This window comes from Pteropus vampyrus, unplaced genomic scaffold, assembly GCF_000151845.1.
Source record: "Pteropus vampyrus isolate Shadow unplaced genomic scaffold, Pvam_2.0 Scaffold2, whole genome shotgun sequence".
Lineage (NCBI taxonomy): Eukaryota > Metazoa > Chordata > Mammalia > Chiroptera > Pteropodidae > Pteropus > Pteropus vampyrus.
In genome coordinates this window covers 28,473,712-28,494,781 of record NW_011888783.1, presented here as the reverse complement: position 1 = coordinate 28,494,781, position 21,070 = coordinate 28,473,712, and the positions used below count along the sequence as shown (strand labels likewise).

General features: G+C 35.4%; 1 protein-coding gene across 2 annotated transcripts in view; it reads right to left on the bottom strand.

Moving 5' to 3' along the window:
• Nucleotides 1-21,070, bottom strand: part of CCDC148 (coiled-coil domain containing 148) — a 198,471-nt gene that overhangs the window by 50,423 nt on the left and 126,978 nt on the right. For both annotated transcript variants that reach the window (XM_011359026.2, XM_011359009.2), the window contains one exon: nt 12,079-12,219. In XM_011359026.2, coding sequence (XP_011357328.1) covers nt 12,079-12,219 — 141 coding nt within the window. The remainder of the gene's footprint in view (nt 1-12,078; nt 12,220-21,070) is intronic.

Here is a 21,070-nt window from a genome sequence, read left to right as displayed (position 1 = left end):
ATTAAGAAATAAAAATTAAGAATTAATAAGCAGAAACATATGTACAGATTTATATATAGGTATGTTCATTACAGCCTTAAAATGCTAAAAAATTGGAAACAATATAACATCCCAAAATAAGAAATTGGTTCAGTGCAATATTCCACATAATGAAATGCTATGTGAGCACTCAAAATTATGTGGTAGGAAAACAGGGGGAAATATATAAGATATATTGATAAATTTTAAAAATCAGGTTAAAAATAATGTATACAGTCTCTTTCTAGTTACGTTAAAGTCTCTGTGTATAGAAAAAAGAATATAAGGACATTGTTAATAATTTTCTTTAGCAACAGTTTAGAATTTTGGGTGACTTTTATTGTATTTTGTGTGCCTATTTGTATTTTCCAAACTACAATGGATGTAAAATATTTTATAATTACAAAAGTATGTTTTATAAAAGTCTGGCCAAGAAAAATTAGTATGTAGAAGGAATATCTAAGGGATATGGCTATTATTTATTTCTGAAGTTTCCAAACTCTATTCCTGTATCAAGTCATAAGATAAGAATACCGTATATCCCCGTATATAACATTTTTACTTTCTATCACCTTGCATGCAGCATCATTTTCATTTTCTATAGAAAAGTTTCACAGAACTGTGATTTAATTCTATGCCATAGGCCTTCTGAAGGTTGATGCAATATCAAATGAGGATTGATTTAGACTCTTCTGTAAAACTTCTACTGAATATGCTATCCACTGAGTGGTTTGCCTCCCTCCCCCTAATACATGGTGCCAGCTCCTGATGTGCTGGGATGTTGTCTATTATTAGCAAATAAGAGCTAAATGCTTCCTTTTAACTTTAACATGTTCAATTACAGCACCCCTTTTTAGTCTTGGTTTGCTGACATAACTATATTCCTCATCCTCTTAAATTTTTGTCTCTCATTCTCTTGCTGATTTTCTATTTTAATGATTCCTAATAGGAAACAGATGGCACACTCAAAATTAGGATAAATCCAAAAGAATATATAAGGGGGACAATTGACAAAAGAGGGTTGAAAGTCAGGGTAATCACAAGGGGTCATTAGGTAGCCTGGCTGCTCTATCGTCCGTAGACCAGAGTCAGAGAGGGTGGTACGGGGAGGGCCACCTGACTGGAGCTGAAGGCTTTGCTGGAGGACACAGTTAGTTAGCACAACTCTGCAGGGCAAGGAACCGTGGGAGCAACTCTTCCAACCCCACTCTTCTCCCTTGTTCTCATCTCTAGTGTTCTACTTTGAACCCAAACAGAAGCCACAGGGCAAGGGAGCCATATGGGACAACTCCCTGTTTCACAGAGCAGAATAGAGAATAGATATGACCCAAGGCGGGGATATCCAGCACAATAGTGTTGACTCCTTTTATTATAAACTGTTTGAAGGGAGGTGACGTCTACATGCATAAGTAAATAATATGAATCTCCTTTAAGTGGTATTTAATTTGGTCACTTATGTGAGCATTTTTCCATAACAGAGCTGCCTACTCAAGTTGGTAATAGCTATTTTCAGCTGTGATGTCTTATGTCCTTAGAACATGATGAGCCAAGAAATGGGGTAAACACATTAGTTATCTCCCTCTTAATTGAAATGCCAGGTGGATTAAAAAATAACTGTGATGTCTTCTTTAGGAATAAGGTCTATTTTCAGCATGGGTGTTGAAATATTACATAATGATCATGTCATATGTTGATATTGCTAAAATGAATTTGTCTGTAATCTTGTTTAATTTCTCTCTTTTCACTATTCATTAAGAAGGGAGTATATATACTGAGAATGTTGTATTTCACAACCTGAAGTGTCAGGGAGAATAAAAGTTGAAAAGTAATCAAACTTCAGAGTTATTCAATCATGATTTGTTAGAGCTGAGGTGATTTTAGCAATCATTCAATCCAAACACCTCATTTTACAATTGAGGCGGCAACATCTCACGGAGCCTACATAACTTGCCCAAGGTCATCCACCTTGTTAGGGCCTCCTAATTTGCACATTTTCCTCTATACCGCAGCATCAAAGTATAGTTGTATACTGCTTGTTCATTAAATTTATTCATTCAACTAATATTTATTAAGGGCCTTGTGCCAGGCACTAAAGATAAAACAATAAAGAAAACAGACATATCCCCACTTTTTTATGGGGCTTACATTCAAGAGAAGGTAGTCAGTAGATATATGTTAGGGGGATGATAAATGCTAAGAAAAAAAATAAAGTAGTGTAAATGGACAGAGTGACAGGGAAGGAGGATGCTATTTTAAGTTTGGTAATCAAGGTTGAATATTCCCTCTTGATAACATTTGATCGGAACCTTGAATGAGGTAAGAGAGTGAGTTATGCAGACATCTGGGAGGGAAGAATTCCAGAGGGAACAGTCAATGCAAAAGGCTAAGAGGACATGTACCAGGGTATTCAAAGAGGAGGAGGTACTGGTGTGGCTGGAGCAGGATGAGCAAGGGGAAAAGTGATAGGATATGAGATCCTAGATTTATTGACATAATCTGATGTGACTTAAAAACATCACTATGATTGTTGCGTGGAAAATAGACTGGAGGCACAGGGTGGGAGTGGAAAAAGAAGAGGCGAAGAAATTAATTAGGAGATTAAGAGGTTATCGTAATAGTTCTGATTTGAAAGGTAGAGCCTTCTGTTCATGACTATAGGTAAAGGTATGGGTATGGGGTTTGTAGGGAAAAAAATAAGAATCAAAGAAGTACCAAGAATTTTGACCTGAACACTGGGAGAATAGGTTTCCATTTGTTGAGAAAAGGAATACTAGGGAAGAAATAGGTTTGGAGTGGGGGAAAATGTACATTTTGGGCACATTAGATTTGAGGCGGTGGGATGTGTGAGTTTGGAGTTCAAGAGAGAAGTCTAGATATATTAATTGGTATTACTTAGCATATAAATGGCATATAAATTATATTGGATTGATTGAGATCACCTAGAAAGTATACGAACTTAGAGGACTCAAGCCCCTAGGGCATTCCAAGACTTAGAAGTTAGAAAAATAAGGAAGATCCATCCAAGTTTATTGAGAAGGAGAAACCAGTGAGACAAAAGAACAAAAAGAATGGCTTCCTAGAAGCCAAATATCAAGTTTTCTAAGGAGGAGGCAGTGACCATCTGCATCTTAATCATCAAAGTAAGGTAAAGACTGAGAACTGACCCACGGAATTAGCAACATAAATCTCAATGATGACCTTGGCAAGAACAGCTCTGCTAAGTGGAGGGACAAAATGGCTCAGACTAGAATAAGCAGAAGTTGGAGACAGTGTATATAGACAATAGAATGGTACAATTTTCCTAAGGCAGGGTGGAGGATCAGGGGAGAGTATTTTTTTAAACAAAGGCATAATAGTTTATTTGTAGGTTAATAGGAAAGAACTAGAAGAAAAGGGGGAAACGGTGGGGCGGGGAGAAATTGGAATGAACTTGAATAGGAGAGAAGGAATAGGACTCAGTGTGTAAATAAAAGAAATGGCTTTAGACAGGAGCACAGTTACTTTATGCATTGTAAAAGGAGGAAAGGTGGGTAATGGGTACAGATTCTGATTGGTTGGTAAATGTGATATTGGAAGCCTGTGGAAATTCTCTCCTTGTGAAGTAAGATGTTGATAGGTAAAAAAATTATATCAAAATCATCAATATTTTTTTCAGTCTACTTAACAAAAGAAAGGCATCAAAGAAGTTATGAAGGTGTTTTTTAATCCATTCACAACACACATCTTATACTTGGCACTTCAACTGTGATCAAACTGTAACCATCTGGTTCCTTGTAAAGTGTTTAGTCATAGTGGCTCATTAATCCAAGGAGAGAAATCTTGTGAGAATATTAAGAAGAGTAAGGAGACAGACACAGTGAAACTATGTGCACCTGTAGAACATAAAAGAAATATTCATAGTAAGTGAACTACTAAAGAGTTTTAAAATGATCAATTACCTTTCTATTTAACTGTTCTGAGTAACTAGGACAGGACCAAAACTATAAAAATGACCCTAAGGCAAATAGCTTGAAACTGAGAGTTCTCAAAATTGATTAATCATAAAAATTAACAGCTATCACAATGATAAGCAGCATAGCACAGTGTTTAAAATCATGAACTGTGGAGTTAGATCTCTTGGGTTCAAATCCTGACTGCACCTCTTAATGGCTATATGACTTTGGGGAAATTATGTATACTCTATGTGTCTCAGTTTCTTCATTTATAAAGTGAAGATCATATTACTATGGACCCTTTCGGGTAGTTAAGGTTTAATGAACATAGAACAATGATTTACAACTAGCAAGCACTATATAGGTGTCTATTAAATTAAATCACCATGAATAATCAAGACCTAGCTAAAAAATATAGCCAAACATTGACACCTGGAGCTAATTTTTAAGACTTTTCCTCTAAAACTGTCTATTGGGAAATATTTTACAGAAAAACAAATCTATCTGGCTCTTGATCATCCAGGCTTCCCCCCACCCCCGTCTCCCCTTTATCTGACTTTTCTAAAAAAACTGTTTCCTGATGAAGAGTAGGAAGATTCCATCATCAGTTTTTCTACTTTTAAAAAAGAACTTCTACTAGAAATTTCACTTTTAAAAGACAGTTGAAAGCAGAAAAGTGAGCTTCTTGGACTACCATCTGCCTTTCTGCCACCTATTGACTCATGTACTGAGAGTTGACTCTGCATTCATTCTCAGATTAGAAGGTTAATCAGTAAGCTTATGTTAATGTTCATTTCCAAATTTTAATGACAAAAACAAGGAACATTATGAATATTTTAAAATTATATGATCTTCAAATAATTAAGCCTCCCATACTACACTAATTTCTTTACTCATACAATATTATTCAGAAGACTGATATTAAATATTCAGAAAAGAAAGTCTGAACATCCAGTTTATTTTGGAATCATTTTTACATAAAATGTGCATTAACCATCTTCTGCTTTGGACCATTATAATATCCTGATAGTTAATTTATCCATTAGGTTTTATAGCTCCCATGTTTGGGGTATTTCATCAGATTCCCAAGTAAAAAGACCAATAATTAAAAGAAAAACACGCTCTCAAACTTTGACTGCAAGATCACATTTCTAAGAGTTAGTAATTGAAAGAACCACAAAACCAAGAGTGGGAAGTAATTCAACAGATTGGTTCTCAGCCAGTGCAGACACTTCAGCTCTAATGGCAGGTGGTTCCTTTGGAAAGAGGATGTTTGCAGTGAGAGATTTGGGTGGGTGGATGTTAAAACAAAGGTCGAACTGTTCAGAGAGGTTCAAAGACATGTTTTCAGGGTTCATGGAATCTATGAGAATTCTTATATCTTATACTTTCTGTTTTATGAAAATGTAAAAAGTGCTGTAGGTCAATCTTAGATCATCTGAATGCCAATGCATTACTGAGTACTGCCACAGTGTTTTTGTTTGTAGTTACAATTCTGTGACATATTACATAAACTGATAATATTTATATCCTAAGTCATTTTAGTCTGAGCGGAATCCAGTTAGATCTCTCTCTCCGACACACACACACACACACACACACACACACACACATTCTTTACTCAAGGTTGAGAAGAGCAGTGTGACGGAACGGACTTGGACAAAATAGACAAGGATCTGGAGCAGGAGGTGCTATTTCTGAGGGTCCTTTCTTCCAGGGGATGTTTTCCAGGCAGCACTCTTAATTTTAAAGGTCTTTTTTCCAACCACCTAAATCCCCAAGATCTATATCACCCTCCCTCTGCAACAGCAGGGCATTCACTGGAAATGAAAGGCAATTAGTCACAGGCATTTGAAGGAAATTGCAGAGGACAGTTTCATATCCTGTAGTTCCTGTAGTGCACAAACACACACAAGAGCAATTAAAGGCCCAAACAAAAAGGAAAAAAATAATAAAAAGAGAGATGACGAACCCTATTGGAGTCAGGGCAAAAAGTTTATACTGTAAGGCCTAAACTTTGATCATATGTGGCAAAACTAATAACATTTATTAGCATAAGAGCATTCACACTAGGAAGTAATCAGAGCAGCATGAGCCAATGTAAGGTTAGATGCCCAAAGTATGTTTGATGATATAAGACCAGGAAATAAGAGGAGGTCTAGGCATGATGAGGGCAAAGGAACTCTCTACCCACCCCAAACTAAGGCCTTCATCAATCCCAACTGAGAGGGGCAGGAAAGGCACACTGTAATCATGTGTATAAGTGTACATACACAAACATACACACTTGTATATACTGCATATATGTACATGTATTTAATTTCCTGTATGAAGTTATGCTTAATTTAACTAATTGCAAACTCCATATAGTTCACTCCATTTTGAATTTTTAGTTTTTCTCTTTTAAGCCTTTTGTTCTGTTTATAAAGTTTGAAGCTAAAAGAAATCTTTCTGCATTATTAGCAAGAGCTTCTAACGATCTAACTAAGACTCGCTTATTGTCTTTGTGGCAGAGCAGATAAACACATCCCTTTAAAAAGATATCGGAAAAGGGGCAATTTCTGTTTGAGTGGGGTAACCTCTTACAATTGCATGAAGGACTAGGTTTAATATATATCATGTTAAATGCACTTTGGAATACTTATTGAATAAATGAATGAATGATCATCCTATTTGGACCTCCAGTGACCCCTTTGGGATTACACACAGTCTTACTGTCAATATGTCTTACTAGAAGCTGACACAACTATGCTATGTATAAGGTGGTGGGGAGTGGAAAGAAGCTCTTTCTGAGCCTGGATGGGTGGGTTTCATTCAATGCTGGAAGTATTAGGAATGCCGGCTTCCTGAGTAGTTTTATCAGCCTCCCAATAGAATTCAGGGGTCCATGAGCCTCCTTCCATTTTATACTTTCTCAGTACCTTTCAGCTCAAGCTGGCAGTGTTTCTGATAAAATTTTGTTCTATTAGAAATCAGTGTTTCCAAAAATTTTCTCAAGAACCAGGTGAGCCATTGCAGATTTTATGGGGATTCACTCCATTAGACAAATGCCACACCCACAGATCTTTTTGAGATAATTCCTTCCTCTTTTGGCTTCCTGTTGAGGTGGCTGAGAAAAAAAGTTGTCCTTAAACTTCCTTAAGGCTCCCTAGTTTGAGAAGATCTATGAGAAACACCCTCAATCTCTTGGAAGTGTCTTTTATGTGACTGAATACTTTGATCTCTTGATTTTTTTGAGGTTCTAACAAAGGGTTTTGTGTTAGCACACTCAGCCTATTCTTTATGCCATGCTGACAGCAATAATCTCTTATCTCCAGAGTAGGTTTGGAGGGTAGGGCAAGATTAGATTTGGGCATATCGATTTGAGGCAGGGGGATGTGTGAGTTTGCCGTTTAAGAGAGAGTCCAGGTCAGAGATATTAATTGGCACTGGTCAACATATTAATGTCATAAAAATTATATTGGATTGAGATCACCTAGAAAGTATACACACTTTAGAAATCTTTTTAGTTCATCACGTACGAAGTTCCTTACTTAGGAGTGTTTTCACCTAATTGCAGGTCAGAATTTCCCTAGGCTTTCCAACACTACATATCCTCCTTACTCCGGTTTCCAACAATATGTTCCTTCTCTCCTTCTGAGCCCTCACCAGCCACATCTCCAACATGCATATTTCTACTAGCAGCCTGTTCAAGGCATTCTAGTCTTTTCTCATTCATGCTTCTCAAAATTCTTCCAGCTTTCTTCACTTTCCAATTCCAAAGCCACTTCCACATTTTTATGTATTTGTTTTGGCAGCATTTCACTTCTGGATACCAGAATCTACATCAGCTTTATTTATTTATTTTTTTTAATTGTTGTATAACAAATTACTACAAATTTAGCAGCTAAAAACAACATTTGTTAGCCCAGAATCCTATAAATCAAAAGTCTAGCATGGTGTGGCTGGGCTCTCTGCTCATAATATCTCAGGCTGAAATCAAAGTGTTAACAATACTGAGTTCTCATCTGGAAGCTTTAGAAAAGAAAAAAGCTCATTCTCTTTTTTTGGCAGAATTCAGTTCCTTATAGTTATAGGACTATAGGTTATAGATTCCCATTTCCTTTCTGGCTGTTGGCCAGGGTTACTTTCAGCTCCTAGAGGCCACCCACATTCCTTGCCGTGTGACCTCCTCAATCTTCAGCCAAGAATGGTGGGTCATGTCTTTTTTGTGCTTTCAATCTCTGACTACCCCTCCTGTGAGCAGCCAGAGAAAACTCTCTGCTTTTTAAAGGGCTTGTGATTAGGTCAAGCCCACGATGTAATCTCCCAAGGTTGTCTGTGTCATATAATATAATCTTATCCATGGTATTTACTGTCCCGGCGATTATATAGCACATGTTTCTCACGGGGGCAGGAAATCTTGGGGCCCATCTTAGAAGCCTGCCTATCATAGGTGTTATTCATTGGCCCTTTTAAGTCCTGACAATCCTAAAGAAGCAGGGTTTAAAGTCTAGGAGTTTTTTTGTTTTTTGTTTTATCATCTGTGTTGACATTTTTTCCCACTCTTATCTCTTTGTCACTATATTATTAGATTAAGAAATACTGGAAAAGAGATTTTATGATTTCATGATGAAATGCTCTCATAAAAACCCATAGATTCCCACCCTGAGAGAATGGCTTTGATCTGAACTGAAAAGGTACTGTGCATTCCCTCCTGAGCATAGAGCTTCTTGAATCATCTGAGAAGCAGCCCTTTAGACTCTTCCAGCCCTTTAGACTGCATTCTGGTTATGACAGCCTACACTTTTTGTTTTAGACTGTTTCTCCTCTTCCCTGGATATTTACAGGATAAATATAATTCTGAACATTTGCCAGGTCACCTGAGGACAAGGGGGAGCAACCAAGTGCTAAGCCATGGTCTATTGGTATTTACTGGTGCAATGTCACTTGAGGTTAAGAGATCATAAAATGACAGATTCTTCCCCAGAACCATCTCTGAGGTAACGCTGAAGGTCATATGGCTGGTGAAGTTATTCTGACTTTCCTAATAATGCTCCCCACCTCTGTCACACAATGTGGGGGATTTCAGTGTTGAATTAGGAGCTGGCTAAACTTGGGAGAGTTTTGTGACATCTGAGACCAAGAAAAAGATATATTTTCTTTCTATGTGAGCTTTGGTTGAAATCTCCATTTGGGGAACAAGGGTGAAACTACTCTTGTCTTGGATACCATAGAACTCTAGACATCATGCAGCAACAAAATCTCCTAAAACACCATGATGCAGAGCAATTTTATATTATTGAAGCCACCCAAAGAGCCATGTCCAGTGGAAGGGTGGTGTTGTGACCAATATTACACATCAAGCATTTTAAGGTTCATTTAGCACAGTAATTTTGTTTCTTACAATAGCTCCTGAGGATAGTTTATGGAAAGGCATTATCTTTTGATTTTATCTTGATAATAATTTCAAAAGTGAAGAGATGCTTCTGAAATATTACTATTATCACCTAACAGCATATGAATCAAAACTTCTCTTGAGTCTTGAGATAAAAGCATCAAAACTGTGAATACTATGTTCAACTAGAGTTTTAAAGCACAGAAGAAAAAGTAATCTAATAATTTAAAGGTATATTTGAAATAAGCTGGGCACCTACCAGGATCAACTTTGGCACTGGATAGAAATCAATATGTTATTCCAGCAAAAAGACAGTAATTATTCCCTAAAAGAGAAATTGCTCTGAAGAATTATGAGAAAGAAGATCTCTTGTTCAGAAATCCTAAGGTGGGATTTTACAGATGACATAGTTTATCTCTATTGCTGCTTTCTTATGAGAAGAGAAAGCCGGGCAAGTGAAACAGTAGATGGGGAAGTACAGAGCACCAGCTAACAAGGCAGCTAGCCTTGAGTTATGGAGAATTGCCCATAAGGGTTTTTCTGCCAAGCTGTTGTTAAACACCGAAGAACTAAAATTTGTCTCCAATATATAAAATAGTTAAAACAAGAGAATTTAGATTTGTGGTTGGTATATATAAAAGTAGCCAAAACTTTGGTCAGTATGTCTGATTTACCATAGAAACCTCCTTTCTCACTTTCAACACAAAGAAATTTTGGACAAACTATAACACAATAACTACACACACACACACACACACACACACACACACACACACACACACACACACACACACACACACACACTGCCCCAGTGCTGAAAATAAAGATAAAACTCAAAGTGAGCAGTGAGAGGACCTGAGATAGGTCTAAGAAGCTGGTGGCCGGGCCTTTAATATTAGTTGTGGGACTTATGCACATGGGAGCTGGAACCAAGCTACTTACAATGACCAAGAAGCCATGGAGGAATGGGAATTAAATACACCATGACCACTCCCCAGGGAAGTGACAGGGAGGCTAACTTTCTGCTTGAGACCAGAGGAAAAAAGGGATTGGCTCTAGAACCCAGGCAGGTGCTATGCACCAGTGCCAAGTCAGCACCCACTCCAGCTCTCAGAATAGGTCGCAAGTCTCAAAGTTAATATACAAACTGGTCCCGGGCCAGTAAAATGCATAGTGCCCTTAGCAGAGGCAAATATAAAAATTCCCTGTAGAGATGCTCTCACTACCAGGTCAAAATTCATAAAAGAAAGCACAATTCACAAAGGAAGAATTTAAAAACATTGATTACTTGATTATTTTAAATTTTCATGAAACTAGAGACACTACAGGCAAAATTTAAAGGCAAATGACCAATTGGAAAAAAAATCTGCAACCCATATAACTGATAAAAAGAAATAGTATCCAGAACTTATAAAGAACTATAGATTAATAAAGAAAAAAATGGACAAATGGACAAAAAGTACAAATAAGCATTTCACAGAGGAAGAAAACTGCCCAATAAACATGAGATTTTCAATCTCACAAGTGATCAGGGGAATCCAATTTAAACAATGAGATACTGTTCACATTTATTAGATTGACAAAAGTCAAACAGGAAAGTTGTAATATCTTTTTAAAAAGTATTATGAACTTGAAAGTATATGAATCCTACAACATAGTAATTTCCCTCATAGGTGCATACATACCCCAGTCAACATGTATAAGGTGGCTGCTGCAGCATAATTACAAGAACAAAATTTTAGAAACTTAAATGTCAACCACTAAGAGAAAGGATAAATGGTAGCCCAATTCTATAATGGAACACTATATAGCAATTAAAAGGAGTGTGTTAACATGGGTATATCTCAAAAATGTAAGGTTGAATGAAGTACATGCTACAGAATGATACTGGATGATCGTATCCATGAAAAAAAATAAAAGTCACAAACTACATATTAAAATATGTTAAAAGCAATAGATGGCCTGGGAAGATAAAAATAAAATTTATGATTAAGGCTGCCTTTGAAAAGGTAAGAAGGGAAATGGTACTGAGTATGCCCTCAAAGGAGGACTTCAACTTTATTTGTAGAATAAAAATCTGAAATAGAATGAGAAATATTAATAATTTCAGTGCTAGGTGATGAGTATTATTGTGCTTATTACATCATTCTCTGTATTTAAAAAATATATTCTAAATGTAAAAAGTGTTTTTAAAAATAAAATAAAATAAAACATATGCCTTAGTCTCATATAATTCAAGATGTTGACCATGAATTTGGTTTAGAATTTAATTATTCCTTCCATTACTGTTTGTTTTGTTGTTGTTGTTGTGGTGTCAGACCAAATATCAACAGTTCATTTACAAGCTCATAAAGGTCTCTCTCTCATTTTTCAAAATGCCTTTCTCTCATGGACATCTATTGACAGTCATTTTCTGCATTGCAGTCAACCAAAATGCTATCCCAGTACACTTGGCCTTTGCCATATCCCAACTTAGTACAAGGCTTGACAACAGTCACAAACCCTGTCCTTCATCTACAGCATCTCTTCTCATCATGAATATCTGTGCTTGTGCAGGTCAATAAGGTGGGTTCCCCTCCTTGTCCACAAATCTTTGAAGCTCCTATGAACTGAAGCAAGACCTGCTAGAACCTTATGAATCTTTCTAAGAACTGCCAATTAGAATTCCATGCCAAAGACTAAGATAAACCAAAGCTCAATCAGGCAATTAAACATTCATTCACACACTCACAGCAACAGAGGATTTCATACTTTTTTTTTCTTTTCTTCTCTTTGTAACAATTCCTTCTTCTTCCACAGTTTCTCTTTCTCCTCTTCCTTTTTCCTTCTTCTGGCAGAAATTTCCATTTCCAGTCTTGCTACCTCTTCCTGGTGGGCTCGCCATTGAAGAACCTGAAATAAACAGAAATTCATTCCAAAAACTATACATACTCAAAGGATTTTCCAGATCAAAACAAGACTAGGTTCCATACCAAGCAGATGTCAAAATTTTTTCAAATACACATTAAAATTCTATGTACATATGAGTGTGTGATATGTGTTATGATATGTGTGCAAGATGTGTGTGTGTGCTTTAGTGTTAAAAGCAGAAAGCAACTTTAAAATCATCTCATTCAGAGACTCTTCACTCAGATTCATGGAGTGAAATCCTTAAGACTCTGTGAATTGACTTCAGTGTGAATTCTCATAAATAGTATGTAAAAATGTCTGTGTTTTTGCACAGGTGTGTTTTTCTGAAACAACAGTTCATATTTCTGTTCAACAATTTTAAACTTCTTAAGTGGTCCTAAGATCCTAAAAAGTTTAAGAACCACTGATATATTTCATCCTTCTTATTTTATAAGTGAGGAAAATGAGCCCAAATGAAGATTTAAAAAAATAAATTTTCAAGACATTTAAAAGAACTTACTGGGTATTGATAGATGTTATTGGTAGATATATAATTGGTATAGCACTTCTAGAGGACATTGAGCAATATGTAAATATGTATCACAATATAAAATATGCATAGCCTTTGACACACAACCTCACTTTCAGAACTTATTCAAAGAAGACAATCAACTGGACAAGTCCACAATAATGTACCCACATGAACATTCACAGCAGTGCTGCTCAAAAAGAAAAATTGGAAAGAGTCTAAATGACTACAATAGGAAACAGCTTAAATTAATTATGGTACCAACATACAATGACCGTCATTTCTATATTCATTGAAATAGAAAATGTCCACGACATATTATTAGTTGCAAAAACATTTACAGTATGATCTCATTAATATAAATATCATCTATGTATCTACACATAGAAAGAAATTTGGAAGGAGATTTACAAAAATAACATATTGATTATCTTTGAGTAATATCATTTCATGGAATTAAAAAAAAAACGTATCCTTTAAGACTTTCTGTGCTGTGGCATTTGTACAATAAACATGTATTATCTTCGTGAGCAGGAAACCAATGAAACTAACAAAATAAAAACACAACACATGTTCCATGTACAGATATAGCTAAGGAAGCAGAGAAGAGGGAGATGGAAAGGTGGGTTGATTTCTTTTTGAAAAAGAAGAAATTAGCATTCTCAATCTAATACTCATATTTTACATATTTGAAATAAGCATTATGGTAATACATAACATAAAAATTGAATAAATAAAATGTCCTAAAAATATGATGAGTTAAAGTAACTTGTTAAGCTCTTTTTGTACTTTTATTATCTAAAGTTTGTTTTCTAAAAATATCTTTTTCTCTATCAAAATAAGCAAGAAAATCTAGACTCTTGGTTTTCAAATACACTTAGGTTTACATATCTGCTTCTTATCCTGGCCATCAATCTTATTTATCTTCTTTGAAATCCCATTCCTAGAATAAGATCATCTATGCCTTCAATCCTGACTTCCTGCTTCCAAACCATTCCTTCTTGTGACCCACTTCCCATTTGTAACATGCTATAACAAAATCAAGTGTCCTGTCAAGTGGCTAGTGATCTCCCTTCTGAAAACCCAAAGGATGGTTCTCAGTCCTCCTTTTCTTAACCTTGTGGTGGAACTTAACCCTGTTAACCATCTCTTCATGTATAAAACTCCTTCTTTCCTTGGCCATACATTGTTCTCCCCTGTTTCTCCACTAATGGATACTACCTTTCTCTTCTTTCTGCTTCCTGTTCCTACTCCACACCCACAACTCTACTGCTATTCTTTCTCTTTAAACTCAGCTTCTCTTCTGTTTGTTATTTGATGCGCACGTCCTCTCCTATGAGTTAACCTATCACTTCTGTGTATCTGACTCTAAAATGTAGAATATCAGCCTCATCTTTTTGTCTGTAACCCCATCATAACAAATGCTTAAGGCCTTTACCATTTATATATGCACCCCCAACACAACATTTCCAAAATTAATTCAATATCTTTAACTTTGCTACAGCTTCACACCAAGTCATGTGTACCTGCCGCTTCTTTCAAACAACTTCGTTTGTTCCGTGGAACCACAAGTATTTCTGTAGGTTGTAATTTTTTATTACTATGTATACTTAGCAACATGACTCATTCTTTCCATTTTGCACAAGATTTGGGCAATCTTATTATTTCTTAAGCTTAGATGAGGTTTTACTTATGACAAATTGATTTCTAAACTATTGAGTTTCCATAGGCCACTTCACTGTGATTCCCTAGTCCAACCAAAGTCTATCTGCCAAATGTATCTAGAACAATACCAGAATATTCACAGGGGATGTCAAACAGAACCTGAATAATTTAGCTTTCTCACTCCCAACCAATACCCCACTTTAACCTAGCTAATGTGTAATCCTCAGGTAGTTTTTTTCCTGTGCCTTCCCTTATATGGCCATTGTTGTCCTTAGCTTCATAACACGATTCAAACTATTCCCCTACCTGGAATGCTCTCAGTTTTCTCTTAGTTCACAAAACGCTTCTTGGCCCAACACATGCCCCATGTCTTTCCTGAAACATTCTCTAACCCATGTTCATCTCTCTTTTCTTAATTCATTTACCATACCATAATTGCTCACTAATTGTTTTGAGCATAATGTTTCGGTTTCTGTTTAGAGCAGGTTCATGATATATATGTAGTTTATCTTTCCCTTATAGAGTCTAGCAGAATGCTAGCACATCACAGGCACTCAATAATTACCTTCTCTTTAATTTACCCAAATAAACATTTTTAAATGAAACTACGTAAATGAAAAAGAAATGATAGTATCAGAATATGCCAATTTGAAACACCTAATGAAATAATGGGTCCTCATTCACAATCATAGTGGCTACTAAAACTTTCACATTAACAACTGATGCAAAACTTTATAATGGATAGATCAGGCTGGCTATAATTGAACACACTAAACAATCTTAACATCACAGAGAAACAAGCATCCAGAGAAAAGAATACAACTTTTTCATGAACTATTCTTGCCAAAAGATTAAACTGAATATGATCGAATCTCTAAACCTATGGATCAGGTTACAGGAAATTCAGCCAATGGAGAAACATATCAAACAATGGTATGGGGATGCAATCAGCTAAACTGGTATTTGAAGAACTTTAAAGTTCTTTAACAAATTACAAGGAAAAATAAAGAAGTAAGGAGCATCATGGATTTAAAAAGATTTATGAAACATACTAATTAAATGCAATATGCAGATAATTTTCAGATTATGATTTGAATAAACCAAATGTAAGAAATTATGAAACAATTAAAGAGATTTCAATATTGATTAGTTAATTGATACTATTAAGAAAATATTGTTAAAGTTTATAGGTTTTCGTACAGTATGGCTATGCTTTCTAAAAGTCTTATTAATTTCACAGATATATACTGAAATACAAATGAAATGATATGATGTCTGGGATTTGTTTACTATTACCCAATGGGTATGGGAGAATAGGTAAGGGGATAGATGAAGCAAATTTGACACTTGAGTTGATAATTGTTGAAGTTGAGTGAAGATAGACTTTTGTATGTTTAAATTTTTTTTGTTTAAAATTACACTAAAATTTTGTACAAAAACAAAATAAACTATAAAATATATGTCAAAGAGATTTGTATAATAAAAACTGTAGTCCCAAGGTTTTCAGACAGTAGGAGGGAAGATTTGAGATGCATTGAACTAATGAAAAGAAAAATACCACACATTCAATCTTTCTGTGTATTGAGATTACTTCCATAAATTTTGATAGAAAAAAGTCTGGGCCTTGGAATTATTCTTCTCATCTTTTGATTTAAGACTAACTTATGGGAATTATCATTGAATGAGGTTTGCATAAATGTGTCATATAATTTAAAGAAGCCAAAGCATAAGTAAATCTATAACTGGAAAAAGTTTGTGTTTCCAAAGGCAAGTACAGCGAGAAAATAACCAGACTAATAAAACTGGGGTGATCTAGTATATCCACCAATTTACTCAATTTACTCTTCCTTATAATTTGCAAATCTGAATGATGTTTCTTCTGTTCTCTAGGGAAAAAAAAGATTATGGCAGTTTTTTAAATGGGCATGCACACTGTAGAATCATGAAACAAATGCAAGTTCAGCAACCAAAAGCCAATGGGTTGTAGATGTCAAGCAATCTATGAAATTCCAGGGGAGGAAAATAAAACCTCTTGGGCAAGTCAGCACCAGCCTTTAGAAACTAAATTGCTTCCACTCAATATTGGAATCATAAGAATGGTCAGGGACCCTTTGAGGTTTGCTTGCAATCAATAACTCAAAATATCATCTGTAATTATAACCATAACCCAAATAACATGAAGAGTAGAAGAGAAGATTGTTGAAGCTAGCATTGTATTTTAAACAGCTAGAGTTGTGAGACCTTGACAACAAGAAACAGGATCTGCAGTAATTGGTATCCAGGCAGTAAGGTAAATGGGGCTTTTCAAAATGCACAATGGATACGGTGAAGAATCTGGTGGGAAAAGGGTGCTATTGAAAAATCCTTACCCGATAGATGCCCACAGTGGCAGCCTAGGGATTTAGACAGCTCCCGTGTGGAGAGAATGACAACCGATTATGGTAATTTTGAGATGCCAGAGAATAAGAAAGCTGGCAGGTGGGTGAAAGAATCAATATTAGTACAATAGGCTAAAGTACAGAAGACTTTGAGCAAACAGTGAGCAAAAGGAAGAATAACCCAGAAGAACATTTCAGTGGTTTTATTTTAAAGCGTTTGCTAATTATATAGCTTTAAACAGAACATGTGACATAACCGTGTAACAATAATAACTACGAAAGAACATTACCACAGTAGCAGTTAGGAGCGCGTTATAAGGAAAGCATTATTTAGACGATTAATTACGGGATATTTTTCCAGGTCTTTTATTCAATATTCCTGCCAAAGGTATAGTCTTTGAATGAAATCTTACCCTAACAGAGAACAAATAAAGTTTAAAATATATTCATCTATTGCAAATAATAAATTAATGGTTTAAAATGAAAACGGTGAGTAGCATCACATATACTCCTTGCTCCTGATGTAAAAATAAAATGGTTCAATTAAAAACACATATTCTCAGAGTGAATAAAGTACAAGAAAAACAAAATATGAAGCCCATGAAAACTTCAAAGGTAATGATGGAAATTAACATCAAGGTAACAATATTAACACAATTTTACATCAAAGCTAAGAGCTTTGAAAAAAATTTTACTTCAAGTGGATGTGACATAACTGAAATGAGTACGGTAGTCCTGCTTATCTGTGGGGAATAAGCTCCAAGACTCCCAGTGGATGCCTGCAACCATGGTTAGTGCTGAATCCTACATATCCCATATTTTTTCCTATACATTTATACCTATGATAAAATTTAATTTATAAATTAGGCACAGAAAAAGAAAAACAATAACAACAAAATAGAACAATTATAACAGTATAGTATAATGAAAGTTATTTGAATGTGGTCTCTCAAAGTATCTTACTGTCCTTGTACATACAACATGGACACACTGCATGAAAAGATGATTCACATTCCAGTGGAATGGAGCAGGATAGAGAGAGATTTCATCACACTAATAAGAATGGCACATAATTTATAAACTGTCTTATTTCTGTAATTTTCCATAGTTGACCATGGGCAACTGAAACTGTGGAAAGCAAAACTGAGGATAAGGGGGGACTACTGTGATCAACTTTGGTCAGAACACCTGCTTTTTTGTCTTATTTCTGCCACTAACCAACAACATTGTTCCTCTGAGCAAATGGCTCAGTTTTCTCTTGTATTAAAGGGATGGACTGGATCAGGTGACTTCTATAGTTTTAAATTTTATTTTTTATTTAAGCGTAGTTGGTATACATTAATATATTGGTTTCAGGTGTACAACATAATGATTTGACATTTATATACTTTACAATGTGATCATCACACTAAGCCTAGTAATCATCTGTCACTGTGCAAACTTATCACAGTATTATTGATTATATTCCCTTTTACCTTTTTCCTATAGTTTAAGTTCTATTATTCTGATTCTATTTCAAATTTTTCTTAGATAGAGAAATCACAATATATGACATGCTCTGTAGTTTTCTTCTGTAAACAAAAAAAACTGCAATGAGGAACATCCGTATTTTATAAATCTGTTAAGTAATAACAGGCAATTAAATATTAATATTGAATTCTATCAGCCAAATTTATGGAAACGCTGTGTCATGTGTGTTGTTTCATACAGGGAAAATATCATCTGACCAATGCCTTAGAACTGACAATACTAAAATATTAAAAACTGCCATTTATGAAGATTTATTTTGTGCCAGGCTTATGCTTCATAAAGACATTAAGCATATAAAACGAGCAAAGTTTCTTCTTCACAGTTCATCTGGTCAACTTGAATTTATCTTGCTTGAGTCTAAGCTTAGATAGATTTGTTCCAGGAAGCCTTCCCTAACTTACCATGTCCAAGTCAGGTGTCTCCTGTCTGGCACTTTGTCCATGTCTATTACGGCATGCACCAAAGCATTTGGAATTGCCTGTACCTCTCTCTTGGCTACAAACTTAAGGGCAGGGACTTATTCATAGTCTCTCTACAGAGCCTAACATGGCACCTGGCACTTGGTAAGGGTTCAAGAAATACTTGTTGGTGGATGCACAGATAAGGCTCTGGGGCTAAGGCTCAGAAGTTACACTGACAATATTTCACCTTCTCCTGCTGGATTGGTCTTTAGAAAGAAAAGTTACTCCCACCAGAAATGCTACCATTTTCTCACTCTACCACCATGGGATTCTCAATCTTTACTTTGCCCAATCCTAGCTGTTTCTGTGCTTCCGAAGCTCCACCTCTGCTTGTCTGAGAGGGAAAATATCTAGAAAAACCTTGTCGGGATTTTCAATAACTAATTCATATTTCTAGCAATGTCAGAGGGCATGTGCAAAAAAATGCCAAGAAAATCCCTTTCTCTGTCTTCTCCCTAAATGTTCTTAAAAGCTTCAAAATTCAGTTCAACTGAGTCAACTTCAAATTTTCATTTTATTAAATCTTTAACAGTCTGATAGTTCTATTAAATTCTTTTCTAAAGTCCCACCATTTTTCAATATTACTTAATCAAGCTCTTATCTTATGTGTTCCATTTATGTTTAAACTTCGCTCATGAAATGCAGTGCCTGTGATTTTGCATAGATTATTAAAACTTTCTATTCTCTCCTTGGCATTTTTGCTTAACAGAAAGATTTGGTTTTCCCTTTTGGTTTCACAACTGTCGCTTGGTTTCTTGGTTCATTTTTTATCACCTCTTTTTGAAAACTGCTTTCTATTTTCTGTGGCTTTTTAATAGTCTTTCTTAAAATCTTAAAGATTATGCAATATTATCTTGACTGTTTCATTTCCTTTTCAAATAAAACCTTGCAAAGTTTCATTTAACTGAGTCCTAGAAAGTCTTAACCTTACAAGACTTGTAGAGGAAGAAACAAATTAAATGTCAATAAGCAAAAAACTATGAACAGATTTTTTTTCTTAAGGAACAAAACTGACAAACCTGTCAATTTTATTTATGAAGCTGACAAAGCCAAATTGTATATTAGAGTCAGAAAATGGGGCTAACAGTTAGAAAGTCACTAGCCTGCGGTCTATGAGATCCAGGGAAATCACTTCCCATTTCTGGGACTCAAATCCATTTTGAAAAATGAAGAGGACTATATCAGTTTTTCAAACAGAAGGTTAAAACTCATTAGTAGATAATGAAGTCAGTCATGTAGAAAGGAACTAGTGTTTTTTTTTATGGAAGAGAATAGAACAGTAAATATCAGAGTGTATTTCATCATTATAGTAATGCTGTTTCAAGAATTTTTTTTCAAAAAATTGTGTGTATATGTGTATTTGTTCATGATGCAAAATACCTTTCTCACTGTAGGTCACAGTCAAAGAAGCTTGAAAACACAGCAGGAAGTTCTCTATAATCCCTTCCAACAGTAAGATTCTATGGCTCTGTGATATAAAGACCAAAGCTATTGCGTTTCCATCATTAAGCCATAGACATTCTTTCTGCAGTCAACCCAGAAGCATGGTATAGAAGAGAGAACTTAGGTTTTTCTTAATTAAAAATGATTGAGGTGACATTGATCAACAAAATCTAATAAGTTTCAAGTGTATAATTCAACCATATGTAATAAATATATTGCATTGTATGTTCAACATTCACAGTTAGATTGCCTTCTGTTATCAAATATTTGACCCCTTTTACCCCTATTTACCCCCACCCCACCTCGTTGCTTCCCTCTGGTAAACATTAATCCACTGTCCATGTCCATGAGCCTCTATTTACTTGTCATGCTTATTTTCTGCTTTTAGATTTATATCCCACATATGAGTGATATCATGTGGTTTTCAACGTTTTCTATCTGACTTATCTCATTTAGCATGATTATCTCAAGATCCATCCATGTTGTCATAAATGGCAGTATTTCAACTTTTCATATAGCTGAGTAATATTCCATTGTATATTTGTACTACATCTTCTTTAGCCAATCATCTATCTTAGGACACTTTGATTGCTTCCATGTCCTGGCCACCGTGAATAATGCTGCTATGGACATCGGGATGCATATATCTTTGCAGATAAATGTTTTCAGGTTTTTTTTGGATAAATACCCAGAAGAGGGATTGCTGGATCATACAGTAATTCAATTCTTAGGGGTTTTTTTTTTTAGGACGCTCCATACTGTTTTCCATAGTGGCTGTACCAATTTGCAGTCCCACCAGCAGTGTATGAGAGTTTCTTTTTCCCTATCTCCTCTCCAAACACTTGTTA